General features: G+C 37.7%; 1 protein-coding gene across 1 annotated transcript in view; it reads left to right on the top strand.

Annotated features, from left to right (window-relative positions):
* The window catches only part of MALRD1 (MAM and LDL receptor class A domain containing 1), a 223,310-nt gene that overhangs the window by 22,435 nt on the left and 188,023 nt on the right, over positions 1-12,852 (top strand). Inside the window, exons 9-10 of the mRNA XM_021388959.1 lie at positions 1,194-1,401; positions 9,349-9,495. Coding sequence (XP_021244634.1) covers positions 1,194-1,401; positions 9,349-9,495 — 355 coding nt within the window. The remainder of the gene's footprint in view (positions 1-1,193; positions 1,402-9,348; positions 9,496-12,852) is intronic.

The raw sequence follows: 12,852 nt of genomic DNA, 5'->3' as shown, positions 1-12,852 counted from the left end.
ACATCATGATCACTTGTGCCTACGGAAAAAAAGGCACCATAATTATGTAACTATGTAATATTTTTAGCGTTGTAGTTTTTTTTCCATTTGAGCTAGTAGAAAACTGATACTGCTAGAAGCTTTTGTAATTTTGGATACTACCTTCAATGGAAGATGCTTCTTTAGACTTCAAACTAATTTCCAGGTCATATGAAATTAGATGAAGACTTCTGCTTACATCTCAAAGTGAATTTATTCCAGTTTATCTCTGTTTTGTCTGAAATCCTTGCTCCTTTTCTTCCCTTGTGCTTTCTGCCTCCTGCACATGACTACTTTGTGAGGCTTCTGTTCTAACCATGCCCCCGCCTGTCAAAACCCACAGCTTGGGAAACTCATGAGCACAAGTAAGAAAATCTTGCTTTGAAACTGAGAACTGGCACACATAATGGCCAGGAGCAAGAGATATTCTCCTAAAAATTACACTGCTCTGTATCAGCTTTTTTAAAAGTGCAAAAGAAGTCTGTTGGAGGGAGAAATAATCCCTGAATCTTTATGTCAATAGTGGTAAAATAAGAAGGGCATAGACTCAAGGATTGGCATATGACTGCCCATACAATTAAAACATCAGCATCATCCCTAGTGTTGTTTTGACTCAAGCAAATCAGCTGTCTCCCAGCCTGAAAGCGTTCAAGGGTTGCCAGCAGGCAGGAGCCAATTCCACTATGTAGGTGGGTGCAGCTTTCTTATCTCAAGAGATCAACTATGAGTTATTCTATGTCAATTGGTGTCGGAGAAGGTCTCTAACCCATTTTTATTCTCCTGTGAGTGTAACCTAATTTTTCTGTCTTGGGAAACCAGCAAAATGAGGTTCTGAAGAGATTTCAGAAGACATGGACTTTAGAATGTTAAATGTCAGGTCACTCTTCTGAAGCCCAGAGGCACTGCAGTTTTTAGCTTAATGGCTATGATACCTGGAGGTTTTCTTTAGAACAGGATTTTGCTTAACTTCGCTCTTGGAATTTGTCAAGCCATTTTAACTGAATACTTTCAGAAAGATCAACCTGAAACATTTCAGATCCTGGCTGGAAATCTGACTTGTTTCTATAATGGAAGGCATTCAGTGCTTTTTGTAAATAGGACATTACTGTTTCATGGTAGAAAAAAACTACAAGTTTCTCCCCGTCTGTTAATGCAAACATTTTAACAATCCACAGCTTACACTTAAAGGAACAACTCAGAGCAGCACAGGGTTCATCTGTCTAAATAACATCCAGTTCTTGGACATCACACGCTCAGAGCTGTCAGCTTTCAGCTCCATAGAAGAATTCACCTTCACTGATTGGAAATCTACTGAGCCTGGATCATCCTGTGTCTTTCAGTCAGACTGCTCTGACAACAGTGATGAGGATCCAACAGCTTGCTGTAAGTGAATTTTAGAAGGATACAGTGCTGAAGAGAATAGTGAAACCTAAATACATCTATCCAAGGAATGGCAAGAAAAAATAAGAAAGCTTACTTCTATTACTTATACAGGTTCTTTTTTTTCCTAGTATATTTACAGATATATGAATTTATGACAATGTTCATAGCATATCACTTTTTTTTCCCCCTTTCTATGGCTTTCTATTTCTTTGTCAGATCTTAGCAACGTATTTTGGATTTAGAAAGGTGAACAGTACCACATTTTGCACACTTTTGTCTAAATGTATCCCTTGCCTTCAATGTTTACAACCTATAATTCTTTAATTTGAGAGGAACTGAAATCTGCCACAGAACTTCATTTAGAACACTTCCTTAACTAAGACTGTCAGGGACTTCTTGGGAGAAAATGTGTTTGGTGACACTAGCTATATTTCAGGAGGTTTATCTAAATCATGATCTCAGTTGAAGGTAACGTTGCTTAGAAGACATAGTTTTCACTGTACATTGAAAAGAGAAAAGAAAGTTATTGGAAGATGTTTATGATAATTGTGAAACAATTTGCTGGGTAAGGAGCTGGCTGGAGGGCCGGGCCCAGAGAGTGGTGGTGAATGGAGTTAAATCCAGCTGGCAACTGGTCACGAGTGGTGTTCCCCAGGGATTGGTGCTGGGGCCTGTCCTCTTCAATATCTTTCTTGATGACATGGATGAGGGCATTGAGAGCACCCTCAGTAAGTTTGCAGACGACACCAAGCTGGCAGGAAGTGTCGATCTGCCTGGGGGTAGAGAGGCCCTACAGAGAGATCTAGACAGGCTGGATCTCTGGGCCGAAGCCAATGGGATGAGGTTCAACAAGACCAAGTGCCTGGTCCTGCACTTTGGCCACAACAACCCCAGGCAACACTACAGGCTTGGGGCAGAGTGGCTGGATGGTTGTGTGGAGGAAACAGACCTGGGGGTACTGGTCGATGGTCGGCTGAGCATGAGCCAGCAGTGTGCCCAGGTGGCCAAGAAGGCCAATGGCATCTTGGCTTGGATCAGAAACAGTGTTGCCAGTAGGAGTAGGGAAGTAATTGTCCCTCTGTACTCAGCCCTGGTGAGGCCGCACCTTGAGTACTGTGTCCAGTTTTGGGCCCCTCACTGCAAAAAAGACATTGAGGCCCTGGAGCGTGTTCAGAGGAGGGCGACAAAGCTGGGGAGGGGTCTGGAGCACAGGCCTTATGAGGAGTGGCTGAGGGAGCTGGGATTGTTCAGTCTGGAGAAGAGGAGGCTCAGGGGAGACCTTATCGCTCTCTATAACTACCTGAAGGGAGGTTGTAGTGAGCTGGGGGTCAGCCTCTTCTCTCTTGTAACTAGTGACAGAACGAGGGGGAATGGCCTCACGTTGCGCCAGGGGAGATTTAGGCTGGACATTAGGAAGTACTACTTTTCTGAAAAAGTGGTCAGGCGCTGGAATGGGTTGCCCAAGGAGGTGGTTGAGTCACCGTCCCTGGAGGTGTTCAAGAAACATTTAGATGTTGTGTTGAGAGACATGGTTTAGTGGGGTTATTGGTGGTAGGTGGCTGGTTGGACTGGATGATCTTGTAGGTCTTTTCCAACCTAGCTAATTCTATGATTCTGTAATTTAGACCTTCATTTAAAAATGTTTTTAGGTACTGCAGCAACAGTGACAACCTGTTTCTATTGACAGCAACACTTAAGTGAGTGTTGCAGATTAAAATTGTATGCATATTTCAGGTATTAGAAATGACATAGGTACTTGTTGGGAGCTGCAGATTAAAATGTTGTGGGTCACTCAGAGTAGCAAGATGGAGGACACTGTTAATGTTTTTTCAAATTCACTGAGAAAGCTCAGGAACGATTTTTGACCAAGTTCTCTTTACTTCACTGTTTTAACCTTTTATTCCTTTCGAACACTTCAAAGACCATGCAGTAGCTATCTCTGAAACTAGTTACATGTGTGAATGTTGAAATACCCTTTTAAATAGGAAGGTTTTTACTATTCTATGCCCACAATCTAATATACTTGTTAATCTTAAACCCTGTGCCTTGGACAGTGAGCTTTGGCACTGTGTAATTGAGAAACTGTAGCCTGGATATGGTCAGTCTCATAGTGTACAAGAAGGAAGACAGTGGGAGTCACTAGGTAATACTGCTGTCATCATAGGTGGGTAAGAATAATCGATGAGTGCATAGAAGAAATAAAAGATTAGGGCATCAGTGCTGTCCTTTGTAGCACCTTTGGAATTAAGGTGTTGGCCCAGAGGCTGCACAATCCTCTTCTAGAACTGTCTAGCACTCTGCTATCTGCTGTTTCCTCTAAAGTTTACGTGGGTTTACTACATGGCACTGATTCTCAGTTCACTTTTATTATGTTTTAATTTAAAGAAAATAAATTTTAACAATTTCTCAGTTTAACCTGAGATATAGAAATTATATGCTTTCCTTTGTGTTTAAGCATTATCAGGTTAAAGTCCTATCATCTTGTTTGAACAGTGCTCAAAAGTATGCTCATCCTCTCAAAAAAGGGTGGGGAAAAAGTGATTTTCTAAAATGTGAGTGAATCAAAGCAGGTGTTTGATTCTTTGATCGAATAACTGAGAAGGAAGAAAGCAAAAAATCTTTAAAATAAAAATGACTCTTTTTAAGGTTGTCCATTTTAATGGCTAATATTGTCTTGAATACTTCATATGTAACCCCTTTTCAGGAAAAAGAACTCTAAAGGTGAAACTTGTTTCTTCAGCAGTTTGATCAGCTTAGAAAATATGTCTTTCTGGCACTTTCTGCAGTCTTGAACAAAAGAGTCCTAATGCAAAAACTGTCCTTTATTTCTCTTTTGTTCCTTTCCTCCCACTGTGTACATTTTCCACATTGTCTTGAAATTGTCCTCTGTGATATTTTGAGTGAACTATATCTGTTCACATTAAATTCCAATAACAATTCCTATCTTGTACAATAGGGCATATTTTGGCCTCTATTCTTTTAAGTATTTTAGCAACCATCCTTGAACATATCCTCAGTAGCTTTCTTTGATGAAGTGCTCTCATGATGCAGAGCTGTCAGAGCTCCATGCTGAATGAAAACAAAAGCAGACAGCTGTTACTTAGCAATGTGAAGGATTCTCCACTTTGAGGATTTTCTTTCCTTCATTGTAATAGGGAAGGAAAAACAATGTTTCTTCTTGCTCAAGCTAACTTGACATAAATGGACAAGAAAATGTAATTTATTATAAGAACTTACATATATGATTTAAAGTACTTTGTAATTTCTTCCTATTTAAATAAACAATGTTGAAAGCTTGAAAATATCAGGAACTTTGTGGGAAGCAATTCTGAGTGTATGAGTAACAATCTGATCTGTTTTGTTGAAATCTATGAATTTAATGAAGTGAAAAAAATTTTGAAATCAACGTTTTTAGAATTAAATTTAGATCACTTCTAAATCTCTTATAGTGAAAGATAAATGATCAAGTCCTACTTAATATAAACATGGAAAGTGAGATAGAGTTCCTTGATCATTCGAAAGATTAAAAAGACCACTTTCATGCTGATGTCAGAATCCTCTCATGCCTTTTCTTTATTTGTCATCTAATATAATGAAGTTTTGCACTATGTACCATGCCTAATATCAAGCATCAGAAGCAATATGCTTACTATTACATATTTTTTAATTTGTAATATATATACATACTAAGCCCTGCAGATGAATGAGTAACTAGGAATCCTAGAGGCGTGGCTTGGCAAGAGGTTTCGGGAGCACTTTCTATTTTCTCTTTGATACATTAGTCTTCCTCGAAATTGCCTACTCATCAACATTTGTATAGGCGCAAAATAATTGTGGGGAGGGACATCCCCCACGTGTTTCTGAAAGAAAATCACATTCCTTTTAGCCTTAAAACACCTGTCTTTAGTTTAACTCTTCTATTTTTCATTTCTTGTCTCTAGTACTACCTTATATATTGTCAGCCTTTCATAACATTTGTATGATTTACGAGTAGAAAATATATAGAATGAAGGAAACTTGAATAATTTTAGACCTATGTATCTTTTACTTCTGCATAGCCACATACATTTACAAATTCAAACTCTTCTAGAGCAGATGAACATATGCAAATCCCCTTGTTATCATTCAAGTGTGTTATATGGCATTATTATTATTCTGAAACATTTTTTCATTCTTATTTGCCTGCTTTCTGTGACATTAATTTTCTAGAATTTCAGTTATCTGTTCATCAATCTTGGATGTAAGCGTGGAAACGAAAAGCAGCTACATCCTTATTATTTCACAGCCATCTTCATTGTTTATGAACACTATAGTACTGGCTTTGCATTTCATCATCACAATTTTGACGAAGTTTATTTTCTGTTTTTTATTCATAGGTCTGGCATGATATGGTAATAATAATGTAGATTTATTCTTTATACATTTTTAGAATTATAAAAATTTCAGGCTAGATGACTCCTTTAATAAATTCAAGGTGAAATTAATCTCAATGCAGTGATAGTAAGAAGATATTTTCCTTTTCTAAAAATGATATTAAATGACAAAATATAAATGACAAAGTACTTCTTTACAGAAGTACAGAACACATATGGTTTATATACAAAATCGCTGAGGAATTTGGATGCTGTCACCCTGAGGGAGGGAAGAAGTCCTCTTTCCAGTGTGTTTCATGGATACACTCTCCTTATGGTACACTCTATTTATTTCTTGACTTTCAAGTAGATGTGTTTGGAACATTTTCCCCCTGCTTACATTCCAAAGTGATTGCTATTGTAGAATTGATATAGTAATTTAATCCTTGACTAATGGAGATATACTGATAGTTCCACGTGCAAAAATAGATTATTTTGTTCAAATTTGTCTTGTTATGAAAATAATTGAAGGTTGCTTACTTTCTAATTTCCTTTCTGTTTTGGAGAACTATAAATAAATATCTAAAAATGAAGTTTCACTCGTTTTGCTCTTAGAATAAAGAAAATCTGTATGCATTTTGAATCTAGTGAAATCTTCGCAGTGAAATAAATAACATGAGCACTGATAGTAAGAGATGTAGTAGGAAAGAATGTAATATACCAGAAATATACCATTTGTTTAACTTAAATAACTTCATTACAACTCATAAAAAATATTGGTTGCACTGTCACTTATTTTCAAACTATGGATAGTAAAACATTCCCTATAATCACTTGAAATTTCAAATAAAAATGTATTAAAAGACTGTGAATAGTAAAAATTTATGCTCCGTTTTGACAGGAAAAGAGCCTTTCTCAGAATTTGTTAATGTTTGAGCATTGAAAAAATATACTGGATATCTCTCATGTGGATTTGAGTGTCAACTTAAATGCATACATCTCTTATTTTTCATGTTTGATTAAACATTGATAAGCACTCAAGTTTTGAGAATTAAGTAGGGATAAAATTAAACTGCTAACTCAGGAGATTCATTTTCACATACATTTGTAGTCTATCTGTTCTGTAACATATTTTTAAAAATTTTTTGTTAATTAACTTGAAGTATCACTTCCAGAAACTGCATATGGTAGAACACTTAGACTCACTCAGTGCCTTTTGCCCAGTATCTTTGATTGCATGATGATGATGATGATATGCTGCTTGTTCAGAACCTGTCATTTTAAAATCACATGTGCGATGGTGGGAAGGGAAAGTAGCATCTATTTTCACATATAGTGGATATATAACATACACTGAATTAGAACAGAATTTTTTTTCCCACAAAAAACTTGCCACCAGGGATGTTATTAACTTAATAATTGTCTTCTGACTTAGTCTGAAAAAATGATTGTGTTAACGATTTTGATTTGAAGTTATCCTTTTCTGATTATTTCATTTTTTCCCACTACTTTTATATCCCATCAAAAAGACCTTGTTTAAACTTTATTTTCTAAATCCAAAATTTTAGAAGAAATTAACCTACTGGATACTAATGGAAGAAATGATGATTTCACCAAACTCCCCCTCTTTCTTGTTGACTATTGAGAGTAGTGATGGGCTCTGTTTGACAGCCTTGTTGCTTTGTGAGTTCTATCGGTATATGATTTCCAAATGTCATTTTGACAGTTAACTTTTCACTATGACACAGTGAAGTACCCTGAGCCTGGCTCACTAAAGGACTCATTGAAGACTCATTAAAGGACAACAGATCTGCTGTCATTAGCATGTGAAAGTCTCTGTTCTTCATGATGCCATAATAATTGTTCTGGTTATTGTCCACTTCAAAGAAAATCAATAATAATAATAAAAAAGGTCAATATGAATCTGTAAAATATTAACCATCAGTATAATCTTGATTTCACTTTCATATTTAAACCATTAATTGAACTCTGACCTGCTGTTTTCCTTTTTGGAGCAGGTTTTTTGGTTGCTTAGTATATAATAAAGTTCCTTGTGCCAGTATGACACGTGGAACAAGACTCATGTCTGTGTTATTGGTATCATTCTGGATATGACTGTGCAGACACTTTAGTTAGCTTCTTTTGTAAAAATCATTTACAGAGTTTAGAAAGTGCAAAGTGAAGAAAGATTTAAGAAATGTTACATATTTTTTATGTGACATTGGTTATATTAAGACTGCTTAACATAGCAGAGCACAGTTTCTAGGCATATTAATTGCCATCCAGGAAACAGTCTTGAATATCATTTTGCCAGTCTGCTGTAAAGTATTGGCAATCAGTCTGATTAGCAAAGAACTTTGTTAAAATTGTAAGCTTTCTGTAATTAAGTTAAGCAAAATCCATGTTTAACTAATACACTGCACCAAACAGAAGAATTTGCTAAATTGAATTTTAATACGTATTGTGAATCCAGTTAAGAGATACTGAAATTTATGATTTATTTTATACAGTAGGATTTGACTGCTCAGATAATCTGATAATTGGAAGAACTTCAGTGCTGAACTTAAATAATATGGTGCTTCAAAAATGCTATATTTCATTTTGGCTTTGTACCATTTGATAATGGGAATAATATCTATGTTTGTGTCTGAGGTTGATAGGATAGTTCAGTTGGAAGGGAGTTTAAAACATCTGAACCACTTCAGTGCTGAGCAAAAGTTGAAGCACGTGAAGGTGTTGTTCAGATGTTTCTTGAACACTGACAGGCATGCAGCACCAACCTATCAAGACTGTTCCAGTGCTTGACCACCTTCACAGTAAAGAAAGTTTTATGCCCAGTCTGAACATCCCCTGATATGCTGTTCCTGTGTGTTCCATGATGGGATCAATGTGCCTTGAGGGCTGAAAAGTACCATCCTTCAAATTAAGTTTTACAATTGAGATAAGCAGCCCAAAGAATTTAATGTAGCACTTTGTGAAGCATTTCAGGACTAGGAAAGGAAGCTCTCATATTATACCATTCTCTCAGCAAAGTAGGTATTTTATCTCAAGAACTGAGAGAGTATATTTAAGTTAGTCTAATTCTTTCCAACTAAGAAACTGTCTTTTTCATTGCAAGAAGATTTCCAAAAGACCTAAATAATTCATAATTTTAAATTTCATTTTCAGAAATAAATTAAGTAGCAGCTTCATTTGTCTTTACTTCCAGCATATTTAAACTACTAAGTATGTTTGATTTTTTTTCCACCATGCACTCATAACTAAATTTCCACTAAAATTCATCTTTGAAAAAATCTGATTACATATCCGTAACTGATGGCAGCCTACGTACAGATCTCACACTTACTAACATCTAGTTTATTCTTTTACTGACAATTTCTTTTTCAGTTTTGAATTTAAGAATGGAAGTATCTGCCTGTTTTGTTGTCTGTATTTTACAACTTTTTCTCCAGCTAAATAATCCACATTTCAATGAAACATACCAGTGATTTCGCGGTTAAAATTCCTTCTATATCCAAATAGAAAATAATGTAGATCTGTCATTAAAATATTGCATCCAATTCAACTTAATTATATCTTGTTCTTCATAAAACAGCTAATTACACTACATGTAATTTTGACACTGACTTCTGTGGATGGAAAACGCTGAACACGAGTGATACTAAGTGGAACATAATGAAAAAAGGGGCTCACTTTGACAGCAGACTCCCTGACAGAGATCAAACAACTAAATCTGGACATGGTGAGAGATTATATACATGTATATATGAGTCATTCTTAATGATGCCTGTGTGATGAAACTGAATTTGAAATGTATTCTACGTAGTATATATATAAAATAGGTTATATTACAGAGAGCCTGATTTTCAGAGATGTTTTTTTCTTAGGTATTATATGGTTGCTATGTCTTTATAACCTTTTTTTTTTTTGTTTTTTGCTGGACAGTCAATGAAATATGAGACTGGATGCAACATTCAGTTTTTTGAGATCATGCCTTTTGAATGGACATAGCTAACTTTGTTCACACATATGGTGATCACCTTTGATTCCAACATTCACAAGGGCTTTTTCAAAAAATATTTGGAGAAAAAGTCACTGTAGTTTCTTGTAGAGCACAGGTAAAAATTAATTCATTTTTCTCCAGGATAAACCAGTATTTCTTTCTCCAGCCCTTAGTTGCTATAAAATGCACTCAGCTGGAAAAAGTTGATTCCAAGAGAGAGTTTGGTTTTTTTTCTGAAATGGAAGTGTTATTAATGTACTGTTTAAAACTGCCTAATATGCTTGTTATTATGGAATAACTTGTAAATATTATGTGACTTTGATTGTACTAAAATGTAACTATTATGGTGCTTCTAATGGAGACTGGACTGCTATAGAATCTATGCCTTTAAATTAATTTTTACAACGAAGTATATTATATTATATTCAGACTTCCACACTTTTCTCACATGTTCATATTAGAGGAAAGTGAAAGATAATTGTTCTACCTTAAACATTCAAAGGTAGAGGAATTTCCAGTTTGTTTTCTGAGTAAACTGTAGTGGGCTGTGATTATGTGCATGCATGTGATCTAATAACTCTGACTGCATGATCATATACTATTGGTCCCTGAGTGGTGAAGTGCAACAAATGGTTGCTATTAGCTTTTTGAGTAGCAATTGGATATTTTATTGTCACACTAGAAGGTCAAATTCTTCATTAGTGTGTTCTCTGCAAATATTGCTGTTTCTCAGCTTCCCCATGCTCACAGCTCCAGGAAAGAGCATTGATATGACTGCACATTTCCCAAATGGGTTATTCTAGGTGCTGGTGAGATGCAGTTGTAATGGAAGCAGCCTGAAGAAACATCTCTGCAGCGTAAGAAGCATGTTAAATTAGCCCATATGAGCTATGGCTCTTAAGTTGCTTTGATACCTGAATCATTTCAGAGTAGGTTTGTATCTTTATACAGAGTTACAGGCTGTAGGTTGAAGCCTCCACCTCAGGCAGATCTTAAAGTTACCACACAGTATCTCCCAAACCCAGTAATGATGCATTCCATGTGTAAGTCAGTGCAAAGGTCATTCTGGTCTGGTTTTGTAACCATCTATTACTGTGCCTGCTTTAGTCATGTCATAGCTCTGCAATAAGGCCTTCAGAATTTGACCAAGTTTTTGTCAATGTTAAATCGGAACCCTTCAGATTTAACTAGTTATCTGTGACATCACAGAGTGTTCATCTTTCTTGTCTACTGGGGAGGGCAGCATCAAATTTTGATTAATGAAGATCTTAAAGAGACTACTGTAGAGCCTCAGCTGCAAATTAAGTGAGGACTCTTTGATGTGCCTTTGCATTGCAATGAGGGGAGTTTTCCTCATGCCATGGAGAGCAGCATGCCTGCTTGTACGTGGAGCTGGAACGGTTACGTCTTTGTGCCAGTCTTGCTAAAGCTCTGTGATTATTCACGTGGGGCTGGACCTAACCCTCTGCTTCATTATCTATCCATGGGAAATAAATGATTATGGTGTGTGACTGAGGCAGTACAATAGCTGATTTTCCAAGATGTAAGGCAATATGTGTGTAATATCAATGTGCAAACAAGGCAGCCTTTAGTGTTGTTTTGCATAGACTTTCGTGAAAAAGTCTCAGTATTCAGTGAAGGCAGCACTGACGGCATTCAAAATATGCTGCTTTAGGGCCCCTTGAAGATGTTTATCCTTTCCTACCTTTGTCTGAAGCACATCTGCTGTAGCTCAAATCCAAAGGCAGTTTGTTTGCCAGGGTTCAGATTAGATCTTTAATTAAGCTTTCATCCCCACTAGCACAGACAACAATGTCAAGTCTGTAGACCCCATGAGAAAATATAACTTATTCCATTGGCTCCCATGGTTTGCAACATTGTTAGCATGCTTTAAACTGTTTGGGCTGTGCTGAGAGTGAATACTGTATCCTAAAGGAAATTAATTTTTATTCTAAATTCGGTTTGTAACATTATTAAATCCAATTAAAATGTGTCCTTTAGGGATAAACTGAGGTCTACATGGTTCAGTCTCCAGGGTGCTCTTCTCCAGCAGTTTGTTTGCTCTCCCCAGGCCATGGTAAGGGTGGAGGGAGCTGGTCTGAAGCAGGTGATGGCATGTACTTGTAACATTTGGAGGACAGGGGTCTGAAGGATTTTGCCTGACAAGGGCAGACGAAGATGCATTCAGTGTATCTGCACAGTAAAGTCATGGAAACTGCATGTAAACACTTCTTTGCAGGACTTCGTATTTGTTTCCTAAATTTCAAGTGCTTGCAGAGACCATGACAAGATAGTCTTGGAGTTAAATCCTGTTGGCGGCCAGTCACAAGCGGTGTCCCCCAAGGCTCAGTACTGGGGCCACTCCTTTTTAACATCTTTATCAATGATCTTGATGAGAGGATTGAATGCACTCTCAGTAAGTTTGCAGATGACACCAAGCTGGGAGGGAGTGTTGATCTGCCAGAGGGCAGAAAGGCACTACAGAGGGACCTGGATAGACTGGATTGATGGGCCAAGGCAAACCGTATGAGTTTCAACAGGGCCAAGTGTTGGGTCCTGCACTTGGGCCACAACCACCCCAGGCAACCCTACAGGCTTGGGGAGAAGTGGCTGGAAAGCTGCCTGACGGAAAGGGACCTTGGTGTGCTGATGGACAGTCGGTTGAATATGAGCCAGCAGTGTGCTCAGGTGGCCAAGAAGGCCAATGGCATCCTGGCTTGTATCAGGAATGGTGTGGTGAGCAGGACAAGGGAAGTCATTCTGCCCCTGTACTCGGCATAAGTGAGGCCTCACCTTGAGTACTGTGTTCAGTTTTAGGCACCTCGATACAGAAAGGATGTGGAGGTGCTGGAGCAGGTCCAAAGAAGGGCAACAAGGCTTGTGAAGGGCTTGGAGAATATGCCCTACGAGGAGAGACTAAAGGAACTGGGGCTGTTTAGTCTGGGAAAGAGGAGGCTGAGGGGAGACCTCACTGCTCTCTTAAAATACCTGAAAGGTGATTGCAGAGAGAGGGGGGCTGGTCTCTTCTCACTGGTGACAGGTGACAGGACAAGGGGAAATGGCCTCAAGTTGCGCCGGGGGAGGTTTAGGTTGGAT

This window comes from Numida meleagris, chromosome 2 (genome assembly GCF_002078875.1).
Source record: "Numida meleagris isolate 19003 breed g44 Domestic line chromosome 2, NumMel1.0, whole genome shotgun sequence".
In the NCBI taxonomy this organism is placed as follows: domain Eukaryota; kingdom Metazoa; phylum Chordata; class Aves; order Galliformes; family Numididae; genus Numida; species Numida meleagris.
The sequence above is the reverse complement of the archived record's forward strand: the minus strand, read 5'-3'. Positions and strand labels throughout refer to the sequence as shown.